This window comes from Delphinapterus leucas, chromosome 17 (assembly GCF_059928025.1).
Source record: "Delphinapterus leucas isolate spDelLeu-1000000601 "Yukka" chromosome 17, BTC_Dleu_Yukka2, whole genome shotgun sequence".
NCBI lineage: Eukaryota > Metazoa > Chordata > Mammalia > Artiodactyla > Monodontidae > Delphinapterus > Delphinapterus leucas.
In genome coordinates this window covers 9043092-9068383 of record NC_143145.1, presented here as the reverse complement: position 1 = coordinate 9068383, position 25292 = coordinate 9043092, and the positions used below count along the sequence as shown (strand labels likewise).

The 25292-nt window shown below is 49.6% G+C and overlaps 1 protein-coding gene across 1 annotated transcript in view; it reads right to left on the bottom strand.

Moving 5' to 3' along the window:
• The window catches only part of KCNQ3 (potassium voltage-gated channel subfamily Q member 3), a 64640-nt gene extending 39875 nt beyond the window's left edge, over positions 1-24765 (bottom strand). Inside the window, exons 1-8 of the mRNA XM_089899198.1 lie at positions 24706-24765; positions 22689-22878; positions 20368-20452; positions 13797-13887; positions 12032-12158; positions 7865-8037; positions 2664-2819; positions 1478-1588 (exon numbers count right to left, since the gene is read on the bottom strand). Of these exons, the coding sequence (XP_089755324.1) occupies positions 1478-1588; positions 2664-2819; positions 7865-8037; positions 12032-12158; positions 13797-13887; positions 20368-20452; positions 22689-22878; positions 24706-24765 (993 nt within the window). The remainder of the gene's footprint in view (positions 1-1477; positions 1589-2663; positions 2820-7864; positions 8038-12031; positions 12159-13796; positions 13888-20367; positions 20453-22688; positions 22879-24705) is intronic.
• Between the last annotated feature and the right edge of the window lie 527 nt (positions 24766-25292).

The window sequence follows — 25292 nt, the reverse complement described above, 5'->3', positions numbered from 1 at the left end:
TACCACACGGAAGTAGGATAAAGGTACCTATCGCATAACTCTGTTAGGAAAAAAAGTGAGATAATGTAATAGGAACTGCCTAGTAAGGAGTATGATGGAGAATAGATTTCCAGTTACTATTCAGGGAATTTAAAAAATATTTTAGCTGCTTGAATTGTCACTTGAGGCTTTTACTCTGGCTGGAATCCCTCTGAATTGTGATCTGTTTTGATTTCCTGGTCGGACTCTCATGTGAATTACACAGGTAGGAACACACCCTTTTCAAGTCAAGAGAGAATTTAGAGACCAAGTCGCACCCTCACTGGCCCTCACCTGTTACAGATGAGGAAACTGAGAATCAAAAAGGCCATGTGCTCAAGGTCAAACAGCTTAGAAAAAAAACAGACCAGGTAGGGCTGCAGTGGTCAAAGAACGTTAGCCACAAAAGGATGGGAGGTGAAGGGCAGGGAAGAGGGTTTGTTATACAAGAAGGTTCTCTTCAAGTTTTGTGATTAAGAGCCAGGCTTGGAATGAGCAGACCTGGGTCCCTGGCTCCACAACCCAAAGCCCTGTGACTGTGGAAACTTCACTAACCCAATTAAGCCTCGGTCTTCTCATCTGGAAAATGGAGATAAATGTAGCGCCAAACTCCTAATGTTGTCACAAAGATTAAGTGAGATGGTGTAGGTAAAGCATTTGGCGTGAATCTAGGGCACACTATGTTCAACAAATGCTATCTATTATTATTGCTGTTATTACACTGATGGGCACTGGGCTTTGGGGAAGTTATTCTATCAGGGGTCAAAACTTATTCTTGAGGGAAATGCATTTTTTATATAAACCAGTAGATGACAGGGCAAGGGAAGGGAACTCACATATACAAAGGACCCGCTACGTGCAAGGAATACGTGGGTGAAAGACATAATCTCAGCTCCCCAGGAGCTCACAGTCTTCTGGGCAGGCAGATTTGGAAATGTGCAATCCCAGCATGGGGTCTGAAACGCCTTTAAAGAGCTATGCCCAGAGGAGGGAAGGACTAACTCAGCCTAAAGAAGGCAGCATTGAAACTGGGTCTTGAGGATAAATAACAAGGTCCTACGGTACAGCACGGGGAACTATATTCAATATCCTGGGATAAACCATAATGGAAAAGATTAAAAAAAAGAATGTCTCTATGTGCATAACTGAGTCACTTTGCTGTACGGCAGAGATGGGCACAGCATTGCAAATCAGCTATACTGCAATTTAAAAGAATTAAAAAAAAAAAGAAACTGGGTCTTGAAAGAGGAGTAGGTGTTTGGGGGGATCACTCCTGGCAAAGGGATCAGCACAGCCTACGGAAGAGAGACAGGAAACCACGCTACGGGGATGGTTACTGAGTTGATAGAGCTGGAATTCAAGATACGAGACGATGGAAGATGAGGCTGGAAATCTGAGCTGGGGCCAAGTGGTGAGGGGTCCTGCCCATCACACTAGGGAGAACACCAGAGATACTCACCGCTGGAAGGGCGAAAAAGGAGACGCCGATTAAGGAAAAGGTGGCTGCGATCAGACGGCCTTCCCACGTTTTGGGTGTCTTGTCTCCATAGCCAATTGTGGCCAGTGTGATCTGAAGAGAGAAGAGTTCAGACATGAGGCTTCCCAGGGAGAGGAAATTAATGATGTTATCAGCTGAGCTTCACCTACAAGCCTTTGTGCTGACCGGGGTGCTGTTCCCGTTTAGAATAAGATTCCCACGGGAGAGATGGTGCTAAGTACCAGCGAATTTACATGGGAGCCTTGAGACCACACCTGTTTCTAAGTTAAGGATTTCGTCCCTATAGTCAATCAGTCCACAAATATTTCAATAATTGCAAACACGGGCATGTGATATACATTCATGTGTATATTTGCCTATGTGTGATTTTGTGTATAGCCATGATTCTAAATATATGTGCTCTTGTGGGTGTATTCATATGCATTGTGTGTACATGTGTGCGTGGCTAAGGTCTGTGCCCGTGTCTGTCCTGGTATGAGCTGAATATTCCTGTGTGTGTTTACATGTGTAGGTTATCAGCGCACAAGTGCTTATGAACGTGGAAGGCAGGCTTTCGGACCAGTTAAGAGTGTGGCTTCTAGAACCCGAATGCCTCAGTTCAAATCCCAAGTCAACCACTAACTGGCTCAGAGATTGTCCTTGAATTAGTTACTCAACTTCATGCCTCAGTTTCCCTATTTTTAAAAGGGGGCTAATAGTAAGAGTTATTTCAGCTTAAAATAGATTTATAAATGTAAGGTGCTTAGAGCAATGCTTTAGTGCCACATGTCCTGTGGGTGTGGGGCTGTGTGTCTCCAGGTGTGTTTGAGGGTCTGGGTACACACATCTACGTCTGCCACCGTGTCTGTCTGCACAGCATGGCTTGGCTGATGACAGCCTACGACGAATGAGGTAAGGTACCTGAATGACCGTAGGACGAGACTGTTGAGAGCTGTGACTTCTTATAAACACTACGGAAAAGCCCCTTCCAAGGGCCTACCCTGCAGGGGGCGCCTCCCAGGGGCAGGTTCAGAAATGGAGGAGGCCTCCCCTCACCTGTGGCTGCAGAACGCAGTGGCCCGACTGAGCGCATCCATGCCACGCCCTCCGTCTCTCTCTGTCCCTAACAGCCAATCCCCACCGGGCAGCCTTCAAGGTGGTGACTCACCAGACCCCACCAAAGGGCATCCGCGTAGGTCTCAAACTCCTCTTTCATCTCTTCTCCTTGGGCATCCACCTCCGGCACATCCTTCTCAACCAGGTAGACGAGAAACGAAGAAAGGATGAGTGTCAGGAACCCGATGTACCAGGCGGTGATGAGCTCCTGGGAGGGCAAAGCAGAGACAGGGAGGGGGTCATGAGTGGAGGCTGGGCGGAGGTTGGAAGCAGACACACTGGAGCTGGAGTCCAGGTTGCCCGGCTCTGTGACATGGGCAAGTTACTTACTTTCTCTGTTCCTCATCTCCCATCACTGTAGAGTAGGATCAGTAATATGGTCATTATTTTCATCATTAACAAAACAAGTGTATAGCTCTAGGAGGAGAGGAAGATTTCTGTGATCTCTATATCACAGCTCAAGGGCCTTCCCCTGGAGGCAAGAAGGCAGGAGAGACTGGCCACTGCCTCTGAGACAAGGCTCGGGACTCAGGAGAGCCGATCCTACACAGGACTGGGCAGGGCAAGGACAAAGCTCATTTCTACTGGGACAGGGACGGACAGCAATGGGGAGCTATCCTAGCAGAGCGGACGGAGCTGTGGACAGGGACCCAGCCCTGCCACTAACTGACTGTGTGTGACTCTGGGCAAATGACCCCTCCTCCGCAGCCTCAGTTTCTTCATTTATTTTTTTTTATTTTTTTGCGGTACACGGGCCTCTCACTGTTGTGGCCTCTCCCGTTGCGGAGCACAGGCTCCGGACACGCAGGCTCAGCGGCCATGGCTCATGGGCCCAGCCGCTCCGCGGCATGTGGGATCTTCCCGGACCGGGACACGAACCCGTGTCCCTTGCATCGGCAGGCGGACTCTCAACCACTGCACCACCAGGGAAGCCCAGTTTCTTCATTTTTAAAATGAAGGGACTGGACCAGAGAGTTCCAAAAAGTGCCACAGACACTTCAAATGCAGACAGGTGTTTTGCTATGTGACGTGGTCACCTATTGATTTAGACCATATTACACATTAGCATAGATTACACTAAAACCTATTATTTCGTGGATATTCCTGCATGACAGACTAGGACATGTACGTAAACAGGAGAAAGCTGATTTAAAGGAAAACGTTGAGGAATAGTAAGGATGGTGCAGAGATATGGCAAAGATAGGCAAATCACTGAGGTTTCAAACATCCTGACCATGACAATCCCTGAGGTGCTTTCTATGTCTCTCATTCTATTCCAGTTCCAGGGGTTACTGTGGTTACTGTGGTAGGTTGGGCAGAAGAAAGTCAAAGTCATGGGCGAACACCGCCTGGAGATTAGGCCCGTCATTCCTGCTGAGTCATCACAGAGAATGAAGCTGTTCATGTCGATGGAGTTCATCTATTTGACCATCTGCGGCCAGTCAGCTGGCTTTATGGGTGAATCGCGTCGCGCTGACAGGGCTGCTTTCTGCCTGTTTCTGTGCCTTTGTTCACCTTGGTCCTCTGTCCTCCCTGTCCCTCCCCATGGGACCAACCAGAGAGCACTGAGTCATCTTCAGACTCACGTCACCTCCATTATGAGAGCTTTCCGGATGTTTGCTCTCCCAACTAGAGCTAGGGTTCATGTCTAGCTTTCTCTCAATGCCTTCACTATTTTCCAAACAAACTTTCAATCTCTAACACTTTCTTATGCTCATTTGCTTAGAGGCCTGACCTTCCCCACAGCATCACGTGCACAGTGCACTCGTGCGAGTTTACAGCAGAGAGAGGTTAGCGGAGATGCTGTAGGCAATCCAGCCAGTCCTTCCCCTCCGTGAGTGTCTGCCCCGCTGGGGGTTCGAGAAGGAAAAGACGAATTGGATCGCCCTTCCCCAGTGGCTGTATGAGCATGACCCTCTTGCTCTGGTAAGTGTGATTCTGGCGTGCCTAAGCTTTCTCATACCCTCTGGCCCCCAAACGCAAGTCAGAAGTTTCACCTGGTGCTTCGGCAGAGAAACAGCTGTCCATGCGCACACAGAAGCACTGGCTGGGTGGGATTAGGAGCTGGTATAAAGGTCGTCCCTGAGGAGTGAAATGTGTCCCCACTCTGTACCCTGCAGTCATCTCAAAGGCTATTCAAGGCAATTCTGCCTGGAGGCAGTTTTCACCAGCAGTTCTGTGGCAGAACACACGCCTGAGCCCCCCTGCAGTCAGGTGCGGGCTGAGGGCCTGCGGTCCAGCCAATGTGGGGGGGTGATGGGAGCTACTTCCTGCCTTACATCCATTCTAGAGGATGCTCTGGGCTCCCCTTCCCTTGCCTTGGTGACTCAAGGCTCATTTCCAAGACAGACGAGGACCACCCAGCCCACATGAGACACTGTGTGAGTGAGAAGACACCCACATCTTTTGTGCTAAGTCACAGAGACTCCAGGGCTTATTTGTTTTGGAAGCAGAGCCCGGCTGATCCTAACTTTAGTAAGAGTGTTAACTTTAAAGTCTAACCCTGTGCCACCCTGTATGGGCCCGTCACTCTTCATCTCTGAGTCTCCAGGGGAGTCAAGCATGGAACTTGGCCCAGAGAACACGTTTTCTGAATGAATGAAGAAATGAATTGGTAAGTGCCTGTTCACCAGGCTCAGAGAAGGAACTGGTCTAAGCTCTTGCAGTTAGTAAATGCTGGAGTCAAATCCAGGTAAGCGCTTACCTCCTGAACACACTGCCTGCCCCGGAAGTGAAGGCCAGCCCTATAACTGCTCTGCAGCTTCGGCGCAGTGAAAGGCTGAAGGCTCGTCTAGTGGGACTGTTGGGGGAAGGATGGGATACAGAGCTTGCCAAGCAGTTGTTTTGTCTGCCTTCGGTCTCCTACCACATACTTGAAGTTCTGCCCGCCTGGCATCAGTTGTGGGGTCTGGCGGTGGCGTGGACCATCTTTTCCCAGGAATTACATAGCGAACATCCAACTGTCATCTATTCTAGTCTGAGGGAGCACAGGACAAGGACCGTAAGCAGCCACTTTTAGCCCTGATTTCCACTGGAGCTGTGACTCAGCTCAGCTCCATGGAGACAAGTTTAGGTATTGCTGACAAGTCCTCTGATAAAAGACAAAATAGAAGGTCGGGTGAAGACAGAACTCTGAAAAGAAAGCCCTGACCTCCCCGAGCCTGTGGCCAGAAGTGGCACAGATGGGGAATAACACATGTATGGCAAGAAACTGCATCCTCCAGTGAGAGACTCCGGGTGTTTTAAATTTGTATTTCATTTTCTGTATATATTTACTTGTATGTTTGTGAAGAAAAGCATGTTTGAAATAATCCACGCTACCATTAATGAGCACTTACTATTCACCAGGCACTTACATGTACCTTTTCTTATGTGAGCAGCTGGAAGGATTCACATTTTAACCACTGGGGAAGCTCGTATAAAAACAGAACTATGTTCTTAAAGTCTTACGGCTGGAAGGCGGCAGGGCTGAAATTTGCACTGAGCTGCTGTCTGACTCCTGAGCTCCTGTATTCTACGATGACATGCCGGCATATCTGGGTGTGCACTGAGTTGGAAGAACCCAGGAGTTAGCTGTGTGGAGGCATTCTGGGGTTGCCAAGTGGGGATGGCATGGTGCTGTTAACGCATACAAGGGAAACTGAGCTCCCCAAGGGCAACTTGCCCCAGGATCACTGCCTTTGGTGCAGTTCCCCAGAAGCAGAGCCTGAGACAGAAACTTAGGTGCATGTGATGATTGAGGGAGGGTCTCCGGAGAGAGGGAGTGAAAGAAACCAGACGGGGCAGGAGAAATAGCTCAGCAAGGATGTAGGCTCTGCTGGAGCCTCCTTCAGCCTGATCCCTCGGGGAGCTCTGGAGGGTGAACTGCGCCACAGGGCTGGTCCCAGCACAGGAAAGGTACTTGTGTGTCAGTCAGCCACGTGGCTGTGTGCTTCCCTGATGTGGGGGAAGGAAGATGAGAGCAGTATAAGCTCCTGGGCAAGGCTGCGCTCCTGTATGTCTCCAGAGAAGGGGACAGCTGGGAATATTAGAGGCTAACTCTCATAGCAGCTGAGGGCTGAGCACATCCTCCCGGTAAAGGTAGCCTGGTCAGGGCACCAACCGTGTCCATTGTACCCACCAAGCCTGGCACAAGAAGATGCTCTTGTAGTGACAAAGGTAGCTTTGGCTTTATCCCCTGAAGAACACCCATCCCAGGGGTGCTTCACTCCGATTTCTCCTGAACTGGCCTCGGAGTGTGAGGTTTTTCCTGCCACTCAGAGGTTTTTGCTTCATTTCTCCAGGGTCCAGCTGAGGCAGGGATGTTAACACAGAGTGCTACCAAAGGTCTGGGCTAACCATAGGAAAGAAACACAGGGAGCACGACAGAGACAGCTCCAGACACGCTGGACTCTGCCTGCCTGGGTTTCCACACCTGCACAAGCACGTGGGACTCTGGGAGAGATCAGGCCAAATCCCACTCATCCTAGCTTCTCATCTCCCTTGGCGAGGCAAGAGCCACCACGACCAGCAGCAAATCACTGAACACAGGCTCTGAAGCCAGACGGCCTGGGTCTGTGCTGGTGGGCAGCTCACTTCCTCTTTCCAGATCTGCTTCCTTAGCACTGAAATGGGGTAAGAACAGTGCCTGACCCCGGGGACGAGCTAACCTGTATCAAACACTAAGTTCTAGGCACCCGTGCTTCTGGCTACATAATAACAATAGCAACTGAACCACATCAATGAACTGGGTGTATTCTAAGGGCTTTTCATCCTGAGGTGAGCGCATTATCATTTCCATTTTATAAACGGCAGGAGAGAAGACCCAGAGGGGTTACAGGAAATCTCCAAAGTCCCATCAATAGAGTCTGGATTCAAACCAGTCTGCCGGGATTCCAGAACCCTTCCCTCCCATCCCATGCTGGTTTGCATTGGCTCATTTCATCCTCTCCACAATCCGGAGGTACAGGCATTATCATCCCTGCTTTAGGAATGAGGAAAAACTGAGGTCAAAGGGGGTTGAGTGACTTGGCCAAAGTTGTTTGCATTTGGTGCGGCTGAGACCTGAGCCCAGGTCTATCTGCGTCTGCGGGCTGCAGCACACCTGTGTGCGCTTCTCCTTCCTGCTGCTGCTTCTCCCCCCATCCCCACCGTCGTCATCATCGGTGGGCAGGACAACCACCCTCTGGGGATGCTGTCAGGGAGGAGATGCCACGGATGGGCCTAGGCGGGCAGGAAGCCAGCGCGGTCTGGCCCCTTCGCAGTGGCACTTACTTTGCTGTGGGCGCAGATGGCCGAGCCCAGGAGCTTCCAGGTGCCGCCCCTCCGGTCCATGCGGAGCATCCGTAGTATCTGCAGGAAGCGCAGGCTCCGCAGGGACGTGGCCAGGACATTGCCCTGGTTTCCCACGGCAACCACCGGCACAGAGGCAATCAGCACAAAGATGTCTGGAGAGAGGACAGAGGGTGGCAGGGGAGAGGGGAAAGGAGGTCAGGCCAAGGCACGGGAGCCGTCACAGGCAGTCGGCGGCAGACGAACACAAGCTGAACGCTGCTGTGTTAAATCGTGACGTGGACCGCACGTGATCCGCGTTCTCCTGTGACAGGTGAGGAAACAGGAGCTCTGCGTGTGAATGCCCTCCTAGGGCCACGCGGCCGGATGTGGCCGACTTGGGATTGGATGCAGGAGGCCTGCTGGACTCCAACACTCACTCTAAATCCTAGGGAAGTGATGCTCCAAGGCCCTCCAGGGGTGGCACTCGGGGGTCCCTCTCTGGCCGAGAAGGGATCTGGGTTGCCCAGGTGGTGGAGGTGAAGCCTGAAGCTCAGATGCTGCTTTACTGCGGGTTTTCCCTGCAAACAGCCCCTGAGACAGGGACGAGGCTGTGGCTGATTTAATGAGAAATGATCTCAGGAAGCAGAAGTGAGGGGAGAGGGGGGCGGGGAAAAGGCCAGTGCAAGGGATGTTGTCAAGGCCGCTGCTGGAGCCTCTGAGCTGTAGGCAGAACACCTCCCACCACTGTCCCTCTGAAAGATGGGAGCTGGGCCATCTGTCCACTAGATCCTGTTCCCTGCTGGCTGAGGGGGTCGTAACGTCCCCACACTCGCCAGCTCCACTGCCTGTGACCTCCCTCAGCTTCAGAGAAGGCCCTGGGGTAGACTGTGGGGAAACATGGGGCCCACCCCAGAAGTGGGATGCTGCTGTCAGGAGGTGACCTAGAAACGTCTACCGGAGCTGTGACTGGTGGAAGCAGAGGCCGAGGGGATGTGGCACTTCTGAAAGGGCCAAGCTGGCTCCTGAAGTTAAATGGCTGAGGATGGAAGAAAGAGGGGGCCCTGGTCTCTTTCTTATTCCCTTCAATGCCCTCCCCTCAGCTCCCGGATCTGTTCATCTCCCCACTGTACTGCAGGGGGCTAAGCAAGTAAAAAGGATCCCATGATCAAGTAAATCTGAAAAAAATTCAATTAAACAGGTTTTGCTACTGCAGGACTTCTCAGAGCCTTTAATATGCTAATATGCCCTGTGGCTCTCAATTTTACCAATGAAGTCCAGCCTTTCTCCAAAGATTTTGACCTGTCTGAACTGTTTTTGTTTGTTTTGTTTTTTGTTTTGCAAGAGCATCAGGATTCCAGGGAACACATTGTAGGAATGTTTATCCACTGGGCAAAGTCCAAACTTCTGAAAACCCTCTGTGATCCAGCCCCTGGGAACCTTCTAGAAGCAGGTGTGGTTTGCTGAGCCCACAGTGTCCTCACACCTCTACACCTGTGTTTGTGCTGCCACCCAGCTTGGATTAGGCTCCTTGATCTACACCAGGTACGTCTGCCAAAAAAGCTGGCACCCCTTCCACCATGTCTAAGTATCTCCCAGGTGTGCCTACGCTGTGGGAAAAAGTAGTGCTCAGACACCTGGATACCAATATGTCTATATCCTTGGCCAGGCTTCTCGGTCTATCTGTGCAAAGATACCCATTTATCACGTTTGTAAAAGAGAAAACAAAACCTAGGTGCAGTGTAAATGTGACTTAAGTCTACGACACTCTGACAGGACAGCAAATTCTGGCCCAGAGGGACCCATCCACGCCCAAAATGGCAGGGTCTGAGGCTGCTTCGAGCAAGGAGGCCATGATGTGTGTGGACGTGATGACCAGCCTCTTGTCAGACACACAGAGAAAAGCAACATTTCCCACAGGCGCCACGTTACGGGAGAAGTTGAGAGGAGTAGAACAGAAAATGCAGCAACATCAGGAAAGAAGCCAGCAAGGATGGTGGATGCTGAGGCCCAGCCTTGTCTCTCCAGAAAGGCGGGCAGGGGAACGTGATCTGGAGCTCCGGTACAATCCTGGAATAGTGGAGACAGCTCCACGGGGAACGCCCCTGTTCCAGAGGGGCCCGGGCTCCACCTGCTATGACATCCTCTAACTTGGCAGGAACCTCTGAATTTGGGCACCGTCGATCACAAAGTCATCTCCCCCAACCCCTGCCAACACACACACACACACACACACACACACACACACACACGCACACACACTGGATAGGTCACCCCAAAAAGAAGTCGGCTTAAGACTTAAAAGAAAGACAGGAAAGAGGAAGGGGAAGGAAAGTTGGGGGCTGCCATGGAGTGAATGTTTGGGTCCTTTCAAATTCATATGTTGAGTCCTAACCCCCCGTGTAATGGTATTGGGAGGTGGGGCCTTTGGGAGGTGATTAGGTCATGAGGGTGGATCCCCCATGCATGGCATTAGTACCCTTATGAAAGAGACCCCAGCGTGCTCCCTCGCCCCTTCCATCATGTGAGGACACAGCAAGAAGACAGCTGTCTAGGAACTAGGACGTGGACTCTCACCAGAACCCGGCCATGCTGGCACCCCAATCTCAGATGTCCAGCCTCCAGAACTGTGAGAAATAAATTTCTGTTGTTTATAAGCTACCCTGTCTGTGGTATACTGTCTGTGGTATACTGTTATAGCAGCTGTAAAGAACTCAGACACAGTAGATAGACATGGTAAGAGGACGAAGGAAGAGAGAAAAAAAATGTGAAAAAAAATCAGTAACTACAAAGTGCTCCAAAATTGCACGTGTGAACGTGTGCATACACACACCCACCCTCCTTGCACTCAAAATTCTAAGCAATAAACAAAACCCTCAGATTTCCAACCTCAGCAGCAAATGGGAAGGAAGAGAGGCTTCAGCCGACAGTGAGGCTGGTACCTGTCCTTTGTGTGAGGCAACCTGCAAACGCAGCAACACAGCCCCAGGAGGCACGGAGAGAACTTGGCGCCTAGGACAGGGGGAGGAGTCCAGCTCTTCCTCCCTGGCTGGGTCATTCGTACCCACAGGGCTGTGTCCAGTCCCGGCAGGTCACTTTTTAAAAGGGGAGTGAGGAATAAGCAGCAGCTCAGAGGAGAGGGTCTATGATGCTAAGAAAATGGGTTATAAGATGGGGTTGAAGCTGCTAAGCACATCCCTCCCAATGAAAGGAGACTGCTGGAGGGGAGGGGAAGAATAGGATGGCTGAACTCGAATATCTGAAGAGAGTCAGAGGAGTTAAGATGGAATGAATACCCTCGAGAGGTGGTGAGCGCCCCGTGACTGGAGGTATGCAAGTAGAGTCTGGGGGACCACTTAAAGGCTGCTGCAAAGGGGGCTGGAGCATCAGACAGGAGGGCATCTTCAACCAAACACTTTTGAAGGTCCCTTCCAGCCCTGACATTCTATGATCCTCTGACTTTAACCATCCCTAGGAAATCGAAGCTCCAAGACTCCTAACCATCACTGCAGGTAGATTTCGTCCTGTCACTGTATGATTTTAGTGGGATCTTCAGATGGGAACATGGTGGGGTGCACCAATAGGTGTGTGTGAGAGCTTCCACCTTCTTTGCTATCAAAATGCCTACACCTGGATGGAGGGGTCTCCATGACACCTCCCCAAAGCAAGGTGGGTCAGGACACAGCATTATGGTGGCGAGGGGGGTCACAGGTGCTAGATTCTTCCAGACTGGGTGTTAGGATGGAAGAATTACCTCTGCGGCCCTACAGAGGTCATTCTCAACCAGCAATGGTGTCACGCCTCCCATCCCCACCGTGGCCAGTCGAACTGCACGGGCAGTTTGGCTGTCACGGTGACTGGGGTGCTACTACTCCAGGGACTGGGGTTGCCCCGCATCCTGCAATGAGCTGTGGCTCCTTCACGACCCAAATGCCAAGAGTGTCTCCCACCCGCCTTAAGAATTCCTGCCCTGTGGGCTCATTATAAGGAGAAGCCACGGGGGCAGGAATCCCACCTGCTGGAGGGTTGAAGGGAGGGTCAGAGGCGGGGCGGGCCCCCACGATGCGGCATGGTTTCCCAGAAGAACAGCGTCTGCTTAAAATTGCCTCAGAGAAATAATGCACCAAAAGAAGGGGATGAGGCACCCCCGGGCTCGGGGTCAGGGCTTACCCAACATGCACAAGGGCTTCCTGGCAAACTTCAGTCGTCCCCGCCAGCCTTTGTATCGGCAGCAACACCCAGCAGCCCAGATCCTCAAAGCAAACTCGGCTCCGAAGATGAAAATAGCAAATGTTTCCTGCGTTGAAGCACATGTGGAGAGACACATTAACCGGGACCCGGTTGTCCAGAACTAGCGATTTCTGTCCGTAAGTTCTGAAGAGCTGGATTTCTGTTGTTGCTGGTTTGGTGGTAGAGGGAGTAGGACAGGCTGATCACCTCCATTCAGTTTGGGGCAGTTCCTGTCTTCACTCTGATGTGCTAACTGTCTCTAACATTAAGCCTTTTTTCTATGTTTTTGTTCTAATGGATCATTTTTTAAAAATCCCTTTAATGTACTAAAAGCCCCCAAGAAGTTCAGTTGGGTTGGAAGGAGAGGAAGCAATGATATTGCCCAGCCGGTGTCTGGTCCCTGGTATTGCTAATCGTGGCCAATGGTTACTGAGCACAGCTCCTGGGCCAGGCACCACCTGAAGTATTTTATAATATGACCCTCATCTTGTATTTTGAAAAACCCAGGCTGGGCAAGGAGTGGCTGAACAAATGTCTCAAGGCCAAAAGTGGCAAAGAAGGAATCCCAGGCAGGTGATCAGGCTCTGAGCCCGTCAGGACCATGCTACGGCGTCTCCCTATGACCTATGGGACAGCGGGTTTGCATCTTCCCTGCTGAGCCTCCTTTGTGGGTCAGATGGAGATACCTTCGCCCCCACTGCTTGGTGACCTCCCTGGGGCCCTTGGGGAGCTGCAGCAATCCTCGAAACTTAGTTCCTGGAACTGGATGGCTTCCCAGGAGTCATCTGCTCAGGTCTTAGCTTCAGATCTGCCCTGTAGACTGTCAACACCTGCCCTTGGAAGGAACCTGCTGATTCCGGCACCACGGACGCGTGGTTAGCTCAGTGGGAGGCAAAGGTTCTGCTATTTCCTAAACCCTGACTGGGGGCTGGCATCCCTTCCCTGTGCAGAGGGTGGGGCCTCACCCTAGAGAGGTGGGTTGATCCTAATCCAGGAAGGCGTGGTCATTCAAAAGGCCAGCTGGAGAAGGATCCAGGGCTGCAGAAGGATCCAGCCCTTCCTGGGAGCCTCCTCCTGGCCCGGTGTGGAGGCTGCACCCAGCCTATCGGCGTGTGCCCCTCACCGTACACTGCTACATCTTTTAGGTGAGGGTGGGAGGAGACTGAGTCGGGGTGTTAGGTAACTTGCCCGAGAATTCTAACTGCACGCTCTCTCTGCCGCATCACGGGATACAGACTGGAGAGTAAAAACAGGCAGAGGCCCAGAAGGGAGGTCCTGGAGTGCTCATGCAGAAACGGGATTTGTTGCTTGGCCTTGAAGGAAGAGATCCTCAGGGTTTAGGGAGGAAAAGCAGAGGAAGGGTTGGGACGAAACATGCCTTTGTGTTACTGTCAGAGGGTTGGGAAGCTGTATTTTATCATTTAACCAGTGGGTATTGGTGTTTGTGTTGACCTTGTTTATGTCCCCTTATCTCTAACCTGGAATAACACAGGCCAGCCATTCCCTGCTCCACCTGTGCCCCCAGCAGACCTCATCAACTGATCCACCAATGCTTTCTCCTGGGCCTGGACTTGGCCAGAGACTCCAGGAAGCCAAAACCGGTTGGGCAGAACTGCACCCAAGGGCCTCCTTGTCTTCATCGTCGGCGGTCCCACCAGAGCATCTACCCCCACAGCACAGCACCACGGTGCAGGCGCCATCTCACCAGCAGCAGAAGCCAGTCTCCCGAAACAGTCTCGTACTCCCTGAAGGTGGTCAGGACGGCCAGAATCAAGCACCCAAGGACAATCAGGAACCTAGAGGGGAAGGAAGAAGGAAACTAAGGAAGCGTCTAGTCTTGGATTGCGCCGAGGCAAGACTGCGAAGGTGTCAGACGAGATGAAGCTACAGCATCCGTTAGACATAGGTGTGTGCTTTATCCGTTACCCCATTTAACCTCATAACACACCTGAAGGGCAGGTAGGAATTACTGCTCCGGTTGAAGGACACAGGGCTGAGAGAGGTGAGGCAACGTGCATAACGTTTACTTTACCAGCTAGTTAGTGGAAACAGTGAGAATTTGAATTAGATCATCGGGTCCCAGCCCTGGAGGGCTGCAGATGCCTTGAAAAACCAAAGTTACCGCAAGCTTTGGTAAATCAACGGGAATATGAATATGTTAATAATGTGTCCTGCACATATAGGTCTCTGTTTTTCAAATATATGAAAACATTCTTAGAATAAAGACAAATTCATCCAACGACTGATAAATTTGGTGATGGCGCCTGTCACCATATCTTCATATTATTATTATTATTTTTTTACAGTCAATGGTTACTAAAGGAAACAACGTCTTTCAATTGGGGGCCTTCAGAATCGATTTTGAAATTACCAAGTGTGCTTCATGCTAGAAAGAACAGAAGCCACCGTGATGCACAATGCTGCTCATTGAAAAGTCACTGAGAGCTCATCTGGTTCATGGCCCTGCCTCAGGCAGAAGCTAACTGCAAACAATCCTTTGAGATTATTATATTTATAAACTCCCTGTGTGTGAGGGGGGTGATGGTGGCGGTGGAGGGACAGTGTGTGTATGTGCACGCTTCACTGTTTCAGCAAAGAAAAAGCGTTCTCCCTTGCCCTTGGTGGAGAGTCTTTGGTTCAATGGTCAGCACCAGGTTCCCTGGGTGTGTAAGAGGGAAATTACAAGAGAGGGTCCATGCAGGAGTCTTGGTCACATACTCCAAGCTCTCCTGCTCTATATAATCTGGCTCTGTGCCCTGCTAGGTTCCAATCCATGCTTTTTTGGTTTGTGTAAGTGGGTACCCACTTGTACATACATTCATTCATTCATCCATACATCCATCCATCCAATATTTATATGGCAGGCACTGGGGGACACAGAGCTGAAATTCAATGATGAATAAGCTGGATCCGTCCTCCTGAGCTCAGAGTTCAGACAAACAGGAAGCGATCTCACGGTGTGACGGTAAGGACCATGATGTAAGGAGGCTTGGAAATGTCTGCTCCTGGCCCTGGACTGGACCAGAGTCCTGGCTCCGGCCCTTGGTGATCCTTCCTGATCACATTTTCTGATCAACAGTGCCGCTGATCTGCAGACCTGAATCTATGTTTCCAACCCTGCCTATGAACCCAAACAAGATTTTCAACTCCCTCCTGTGTTTGGCCATCTTATTTAAATTCATGACTCCTGATCCATAGCTGGAATCTGCCTACTCTTCATCCCAGATCTTCTCAGGTGACGATGACGACAGTGACAACTGTAACAACGTCAACACCCACCACCACTCTTCAGCGAGCAGTTACTACATCTATCAGCTCATTTATCCTCACAACACAACCGCCTCCCAAGGTAGATATGATCATTCCCATTTTAGCAATGAAGAAGTTCATCAGAAGGAATCATTACCACCAGGACAACTGTGTTGTCAGTAAAAAGACCATACAGTCTGGAGTCCAAAGATATGGACTAGAAAGAGGCTCTGGTATGTGATCTTGAGAAGCTCACTGATTCTGGGAACCCCGATGATCACGTCCATAGAACGAGAATAACGAACCTGCCTAGAGATCACAGTTATTGTGAGGACCACAGGAGATAATGGATGGAGAGTCATTCAGTCCACTGTTTACGATCAAGCAAATGATGCCTAGTGCTTGCCCAGACACATACGCATCACTGGCTGGACAGGCTCTGGAAAACGTGCTCTTAGACGATTCTAGAAATCCATATTCTTGTTCTCTCAAGACTTGACTTTATTCATTCAAAGGCTCTGGAGATAAGATCTAGATTAGAATCCTCTCCCTCCTCTCATGCTGTGTCATCTTAGGCAAGTTACACAACCTCTCTGCATCCTGATTTTCTCATATGTAAAATGGATCCAATAAAAGTGCTAGTGTTCTCAATTTTTCAATGATATAATCCATGTCATGGGCTTAGAAGAATGTCTCACAGATACTTAGCCTTCATTAAATGTTAGCTATTACTTTACTGTGATTTAATATCAATGCCTCTTCTGTCCTAGGCAGAGAGATGGCTTTAAGGGTACAAACATGAATAAAACCTAGCCGTCATTTCTCCTAGTCCAGTGGGGGAAACAGAGCACAAATAATCACACGAGAGTGTGGTTGAGGTTATGATCTGAGTGTCCACCACATGCTTTGGGAGTACAACACTGGAAGCATGCCAGAGGCTGTGGCCAAAGGGTTGGAAAGATATGTGAGGCTTAGCTAGGGTTGACCGTATGTTTCGGTTTATCCAGGACATCGCCCATTTTATGTGTTGACCTGGAGTATGGACCCTTCAGCACTGTGGACACAAAACCCCATTCAATCTTCTCCTTTAGCAAGGGGTGTGAGCCTTCTCTGATCTGGCTTTCCCTCCTCACAGCCTCATCTCTTCTTGCTCTCCCACACCCAGGCGGGCCGTACTGAATCACAGCACTTCCTCAGATTCTCTCACCCTACCGGTGTCTGTCTCAACTCTCCCCTTCCCTGCCCGCTCCCCACACACGCCCCTTCGTCTTCCTGCTGATACCTTGACGGTGCCGGTCATGGCTTTGCCTCCAGAGCCTCCCAGCTGCTGCCTGTAGGTTTCCTCATGTGATCCCTCCCTTAGGATCACAGAGCACCCTAAGGCATTTCTATTCCAGTACTGATCCTAACCCATTATCATTTTGTAATCGTTGGTGCACTGTGTCATAAATAAAGCACTCTATCTTAACACCCAACTTGAGAATTCATCCTAGGGCAGGAACTGCCTTTGCCTAGTGAAACATTTTACTGATCCAGTTGAGGTGGAAGTTGCAACCCTAAAGTCACAAGACTGCTAAACCTCTCAGTAAGAAAAAGTAGCCAGAAATTGGAGACGGGGGTTGGTCTTGAGGGCCGGGAATGACAAAGAGGAGAGGATATGGCCACATGCTGAAGGGGTGTTAGGTACAAGACTGGCAAAAATTACAAGTTCGTGGTCCTGCAAAGACAATCATCAACCATGGCCTTATGGAGTGGTTTTGTCTTTAGCGGGCATTGAACATGGGGCTAGAGCCTGTGGTCTGGGTAGGGATACGTGTGGGGAGAAGGGAAAGCTTGATGTCCCACAGCTAAACTAATTCAGGAGGAACAAGAGTCCTTAAGCAGATTCTGGGACTCGACCCACAGTCCTGTACTTGAAATGTATGTGAATCTTGGGAAGAGTCTACGAGGTGTGTGCATGGTGACCATGCCATAAAGTGACCCCAAACGAGCCATGCCCTTGTATAATCCTCATACCTGAGTGCAGGCTGAACCTTCGACTTGGTTCTAACAAGAGATTATGGCGGAGGTGATGGGATGTCATTCCCTTGAGTAGGTTTCATTATGTGGCAAAGGCAATGGGATAGACTCGTCTGTGATTATGTTACTTTAGATAAGTCTCCATCTTAGCTGAATAGAGCAAGAATCACCTGCTGGCCCTGAAGTGAGCTGCCATGTCGGGAAGGGTCTGTGAGGGTCACAAGGCCAGAAACTGTGGTGGCTTCTAGGACCTGAAAGCAGCCCTGCATGAAAGTGGGACTTCAGTCCTACAGCCACAAGGACCAACAGTCAGGTGAGTTTGGAGGACTCCCAAGCTCCAGAAAGGAGTACAGCCCAGCCCACCCTTTGACTGCTGCTTTGTGAGACCCCAAGAGGAGGGCCCAGTTAAGACATGCCCAGGCTCCTAACCCATGGAAACTGTGAGACGGTTCACATGTGTTGCTATAAGCCACTAAGTTAGTGGCAATCTGTTAGGCAGCAACAGAAAGCTAAGAGTGTGGATGGGAATCTGTACCAAGTGCATCCAGTTTTTATAGAGCCCCACCTCACCCTCTCATTCTTCAGACGATGTCTGGGCTGCACTTGTGTGTTTGGTCTGTGAGGCTCCACTCCTTGAGGGTGGACTACCTTGTTCCTCTCTGTATCCCAGTGACTATCCCAAAGCCTCGCACTTGGGAAGAACCCATATGTGTTTAGAGAATGGATAAAAACAATTTCAGAGATGAGCAGTTGCCCTGTGGTTGGAATAGAAGGCAAGGGATATAGGATGGGCCTGGAGGGGCAAGCCAGAATAGGGTATGAACAGTTTTGTTGGCCAAGTGAGAGTTTGGACTTTATTCTGCAGAAGATCTATATCTACTACATCTGTAGGTACAGCCATATCCATATCTGTATCATCTTTATCTATTTCTATATCCACCTCCATGTCATCTATATCTGTATCTATATCACCATCAGTATCCACACCCGTATCACCTATGCCTAGAAAGACTGCTCTCTGACAGGACAGCAGTCAGGAAGCTGTTGTCATGGACTGACCTGCAGAGATGACAGGGGTTCCATGAGACAGAATCCTTCCGAAGTTTCAGCGGGACTTGCGACTACGGGGATGTGTAGGCTGGGCAGGAGGGGCATCTGGAGGCTCACGGGGGTTGGTGGGTGACAGGGTGGACCGTGTGGTGTTCACAGACTTCAAGAGTATGTGCCCCGGGGCCAGGACGACAGCAAAGATAAGCTACGCTGCGCACCTGCCGTTTGAGGTCCAAGTGGAAATATTCAGCAGGCTGGTCGAAATTCAAGTCTAAAGCTTAGGGGAGAGGTTGGGGCTAGAGACCTAAGTCCCTTTCAGCTCCAACTGTGATTTTAGAGCCAGGTGAGGGGATAACTCATCCTTAACCTGTCACCAAAACGCAGTGTCACTGTGGTTCCCATCTGCAGGGGGCATGCAGAACCGGGCTTCAGCCAGGAGAGGGCAGCAAACACCTGGCGGAACGTGGCACTTCCTGGCATCTCCAGGAATTAAAAGCACCGGCAACCTGGGGAATTTACTTGCTGGGATTTGAAAACAATGATTAATTTATAAAGCGAAAAGCAGCAGGGAAGCCCTCTTTCACCTGAGAAGGGGAAACACCCTTTGGTCTCTTGCATAGTAAAGTTTATTCTTAAGATATGAACTTGATTTCAGACAGGAGGACCAAATGATCAGTCTCACAGATGGAAGCCAGATAGGTGTGGCTAGCCAGGGTCTTCCCTTCTCATCTTGTTCTCTCTCTCTCTCTCTCTCCCCCCGCCCCCATGCCTCACCAATTATTCTGTTACTTCCTCTGTCACTGTGGTTTCCTTCTCTGTAGCCCAAACACTCCACTCCTCTGTCACTGCCCTCCCTCCCCTGATTTCTTTTCCTCTCCCCTCTGTTCCTCACCTAGCACTTCTCCCCCCCGACCCCCGTCCTGGGACTTGCTGAAGTCTTGGGGAGAGTCAACAGCTGTCCTTCTGTCGGCAGGGTCCTGGCTGTCTTTGCCAATGAGGCCAGTTAAGGTCAAGGGTCTTGACATACCCTTAAGCCAGACACCATCCCCTACCCACCTCTTCTCACCCGAGCTGGGCGTCCCCTGACAGGAACAAAGCCGGACCTGCTGGAAATATCCTCTCCCAGGCTTCGTTCAAAGTAAGCCCAGGAGGGTGAAAACTCCAGCATTGACTTGGTCGTCTTCTTAGCACATCATTTTCTTTTACCCCAGACAGCAGCAATGCCAGCCAGGGGCACTGTCACCGTTATATCTGTGCCCCAATTTTACAGATGAGGGGCACAGCTTCCAGGCTCAGGCAGCGGGGTCACCAAAGGAAGGAAGGGGGGCAGCGCTGCTGGGACCGGACCCTGTGCTGAGAGCGGTCACGGGGACTTGGGTGAGACTCTGCAGGGAACGGGGCCAGGTTAGAGCCAGCCAGAGAGTGGGAGGGCTGAGGCCCACAGTTCAGCTTCCCCTCTCCTCTGGACTCCAGTTTGGGGGAGAAAAGCTCAATTCCATTTCCAGGTAGTTCCCCGGGACCGCGGCTGGTTCCTGGGTCCTGGTAGGCATCTGTCGAGTACCTGCAGCTCACCAAAGGTCCTAGACTGAGGGCGGAAGGTGGCGGCTGACCGCTGGACTCTCCTCCTTACACCCCTCATCCGTGTGCCATGAAACGGGCATGTGTAGAATCACGCTCCCTAGCCAGGCGCAGCAGAACTGACCCCTCTGACGGGGCAGGTGTGCTGAGGCCACAGCTAGCCCACATGTCCTGATCTTCGGCTACCACCCTGATCCTTGCTCTCCAGCAGAAGCTACAGCCTTCAGACCACATCAGGATCCTACCGATCCCCCATGGAAATTCCCAGAGGTAAAGCACCCACTGTGTGTCAGGGGCTTTCTTATTCCCTCCGAGTCAGCCCCAAGGCCTCCTAGAATCTCAGTGCCCAGCCCAAACGATTCTGAAGAAGCTACACACACCTGAGTTCTACTTCTAGCTCTGTGGTGTGTTTATTGTAGGCACTTGGAGAAGCTTTTTCCTCTTCCCAGGCCTCAGCGTACACATCTGTGAAATGAGTGGGTTACAAGATCCAACAGGCCTGTAAGGGAAGTTGTTGTGGGTTCAGGCCTCCAGCCCACCCTGGCAGGAGGGCCTGGAAGAGCTTTCGCAGAAGCACAGACTTGGGTTCAGGAGTTCAGATCTCAACTCTGTCACTTACCCCCTAGGAGACTGTTTCCTCATCTGTAAGTGGGAATGACCACAGTTCCTAATTCAGGGCTGTTGTGCATATGAGAGGCACACAAGGCCATGCTCGGAGGCTATGTGACACCGCGCCTGGCACAGCACGGAGGCCAATTCGTGTTAGCTACTGCAGGAGTGAATTTGAGCTTGGATGGGTCGGGCCTATGGCTGAGTGCCATGTGGCTAATGGAACTTTTTGCCATCTCTTCAGACCTGAGATTGTTCTTTAGAATAGGGAAATCAACTAGAACTTGGAAGAAGCCCTGGCAAGAAGATGTCTGAGTGCCACCATGCACTGCACCGTCTATACCAAGTCTGAGTCATCACTTGTCTATTTCTGCAGGGATCCTGGCTGTCAGCATTCTCAGATCCATCCAGCCCTCCTAAAGGAGGCCACATTTATTTTTGGGACGTGGGAGGGTTGGAGTCTTCTGCCTGGGGACAGGGTTATCAGCCTTCCCCAGACCAAGCGGTTCTGTTCCATGCCTCTGACCCCCTCTACACTCATAATATCATGAGCTGAAATAGACGACATTCCCATTAACAGTGCCGCCAACATGCCCTCTCCAGTACCCTGGTTTTCATTTTACACTTCTTGATAAAGGTGATGCTATCCTAGGGCTGGCAGGTCACATTCTTTCCCCCCTATAGGCTAGAGACAGGAGTCATGAGCTCTGTACTTCCGGCTCCAGCAGGACTCCTGGGCCATGCTGAGGGGCAGACACAGTGGGAATCTGAACGAAGCCCATGGAGAGAAACAGTCCATCTCTGGGTGTTTCCTTTTCTCCTCCCCAGAACAAGCCATATCTCTGAAACATCCTGAGATGTTAAAGTCAATCTGGCCCCCCAATCCCCTCTCCCCATTCAATGGCATTCATTTCGTCATCTGCAGTGTGCTTCCCGTGTGTCAGGCCCTGTGTTAGGGACTGGCGTATCTGCAAAGCCTTGTTATTGACAAAGCATTTCTAGTCAACATCCAAAAGCATTCCAAGGTAGTGGTGCTACAAAGTGATGTGAGGTTATATTTTAAGCTGCTTCTTCATGGTGCAAGCATCCACCATGCCCCCCTGGTAACCAGTACCAAAAAGGAGAAGAGTAAAGATTTTGGAATCTAGTGTTAACAGTCAGATCTTAAGATGACCCCAGTGAATCTTGCCTCCTGCTATGCACACTTGTGGTTAATTCCCTCTGCGGAAAGTTGGCTGGGACCTGTGGCTAGTTTCTAACCAACAGAATACAGTAAAGGTGGCATGTCACTTCTGGAGTTAGGTTATAAAAGACTGTGACTGCCACCTTGCTAGTAGACTCCCTCTTGCTGGCTGTATTTTTGGGAGGGGGTGGTACGCTGTGAAGCTTACGGGATCTCTGTTCTCAGGCCACGGCAGTGACAGTGCTGAATCCTAACCACTAGACCACCAGAAACTCCCTCTTTTGCTGGCTTTGATGAAGCAAGTTGTTCATACCTCCATCTTGGAGAGGCCCACGTGGGATGGAACTCAATGTGGCCTTCAGCCAATGGCTAGCAAGGTACCAAGACCCTCAGTCCAAGAGGCTTCAAGGAACAAAATTCTTCCCATAACTACAAAAGGGGGCCTGAAAGAGAGTCCTTCCCCAGTGAAACCTTCAGATGAGACCCCAGCCCTGGCTGACACCTTAATCACAGGCTTTGTGAGAAACCCTGAGCAGGAGACCCAGGTAAGCCACGCCTGGATTCCTGACCCATAGCAACTGAGATGATAAACGCGTGTTATGTTAAGCTGCTAAGTTTTGTGGCAGCTTGTTATACAGTAATAGATAACCCGTGCCAGTTAACCAGGATCTGAATCTTGGCTCACCACCTAGAAACCAGATGACCTGGGGCAGGTTTATTTTTCTGAACCTCAGTTTCTCATCGACAGCACAGGAGTGACAAATCAAGGGATCTGCCTTAACTTCTTCTTTATCCCAGTCTGCGTAGCTCAGAGATTGCACAGGGCAGCAAAAATCCTCAAAACTAAAAACCACTTCTCTAATGAGGTCTCCATGCACACATCCTCGATGATTTAACAGCAGCCTATACCCTGGGCATCACGGCCTTGAACTTCAGTCTCTGCCTCCCTATCAGGTACAGCGTCCAATAGTACAATGTGAACCATCTGCAAAGTGAAAAGGCAAAGCTTACAAAGGATGTAGGATTCCATGAAGTTGATGGATATGATGATGGAGAGCTGTTCTAAATACACCAAAGCCATTAACACGTGACAATCGTACTGGAACAACGAAAGACAAGTCAACTGATACTTCAAAGTGGGAAAAATACCATACAATCCTTCCCCCAGAATGTTGAGAAAATAAAATGTGAAGTTATATTGTATTATCATCTAGTTTTTGCAAAGAAAATATAACCTCAAATTAACACTCAATTGAGTCTGTTTTCATTGTAAAAATTAGAGCATAGTTGGAATTATAACCTCAATTTTGTGAACTATGAGATACAATAAACACGTTTTTGTATTTTAATTATATTTTTGTGATTACGTACTAATGAGAAATTTCCTTCACTCTTTAGTATGAAGTTTGGTCCCCATTTTCAGCAGATTCCCTTTAAGTAGATATTCACTGATTCCTATTAACTGTGGAATAAGGGACCCTCTAAACCCGCCTCATGGCATGGTCATGTGGATGAAAAGAGAACCACATATGTAAACCGCCTGGAACCCTGGTAATTACCAGGCAGTCATCAGGTGCCAGTTTCTTACCTCCTTCCTTCTCATCTTATGCTCACAGAGGAGAGTAAAAAGATGACTTCAATGGGATATAGAAAAAATCATTTTGTCCTAAAAAAACTTCCCTGTTCCTGAAATGAGGCAAGAAAATCATATTCACAAAGAACCACAGACAAATCTGTATCTATATCTTGATCTATGTATATCCTATCCATATCCATCTATAGATTTACAGATGTGTAACGCAGATGCAGGTTTTGACCATCTAAACCGGGAGTTAGCAAACTGCGGGCCTGGGGTCAAGTCCAGCCAGCTGGTACTTTTGTAAATAAATTTTCTTATACCACAGCCACTCTCCTTTGTTTATATATTGTCTGTGGCTGCTTCTGTGATGCAGCAGCGGAGCTGAGTGGTTGCAGCAGAGAGACCATCTGGCCCACAAGCCTAAAATATTTGCTATTCGGCTTTTTAAGAAAAAGTTTCCCAACTTCTGATTTAAACTAAGAGCCCAGGGCAACTGAATTCAATCGGTACCACCTCAAGATGTCTGATATGCCTAATTGCAGTGCAGAAAAAAATATTTAAAACTGAAAGTAAAGGACTTAATCTCACCGTGGTTGAGATAGATGACAGAATATTTAACAAGATTAGAGGAATAAAATAGGGTCACATCCAGGTTTGTGGAAGAAAAGAAATACAAATTTAGGGAAAAGAATACAAGTTATGATAAAAAATAGTACCGGGCTTGCACCTTAAGCTTCATTAGTTTCGTGGTGAATCTGTCTCTGGAAACATCTATTTGAGTTTCATGGTATGTTACAGTGCATTTCTTCTTGAGCGTCCTGTCTGCTTACTAATGTGGTTTTTTTTTTTTTTTTTTCCTTTGCAGTATGCGGGCCTCTCACTGTTGTGGCCTCTCCCGTTGCGGAGCACAGGCTCCGGACGCGCAGGCTCAGCAGCCATGGCTCACGGGCCCAGCCGCTCCGCGGCATGTGGGATCTTCCCGGACCGGGGCACGAACCCACGTCCCCTGCATCGGCAGGCGGACTCTCAATCACTGCGCCACCAGGGAAGCCCACTAACGTTTTTTAAACAAATCAGCAGCTCTGTCTGAAGGCACTGTTGCTGCCCCAGAAGCATATTTGTGGATGGCACCGACTGTGTTACTTTAGGCTGCGAGGAAACTTCTCCACGACCTGACCAAGTGTCATGGGCACCTCTTGTCAGGAAACAGCCTGGGCCCTAGAGCCAAACACATCAGGGTTTCAAGGCCAGCCTCACCACTGGGCTTCTGGTCCCTGATCTAAAGAGTGGGATGAAGTGCCTACCTGCCAACAGGATTCAGTGGGATAACAGATATAAGATGCTTACAGGCTGGTAGTACTCAGCACTCAGCAACTGGTACTTTCCTCCCGATTTGCCAACGTACATGCCCATTTACAAAATATTTATAATTGGGACCCTAAATTTGGGAATCAGACATGGAATGAATTTGAATTTTGACTACACTATTTACTGCTGTGTGACTTTGGGCAAGTAACTCAACACCTCTGATCCTTCAATGCCTCTCATTCTTTTTGGGGATAACTGCAGATGTAGCAATACCTTGGAGATATTGCAGGTTTGGTTCCAGACCACCACAATAAAGCAGGTCACGTGAATTCTTTGGTTTCCCACAGCACATGAAAGTTATGTTTACACTATACTGTAGACTATTAAGGGTGCAACAGCATTATGTCTAAAAACCAATGTACGCACCTTAATTAAAAAGTACTTTATTGCTAAAAAATTCTAACAATCATTTGAGTCTTCTGTGAGTCACAGTAGTAACATCAAAGGTCAATGATCACAGATACTATAACAAATATAATAATGAAAAGGTCTGAAATATTGCCAGAATTACCAAAATGTGACACAGAGTCAGGAAGTGAGAAAATGCTGTTGAAAAAAAGGGCACT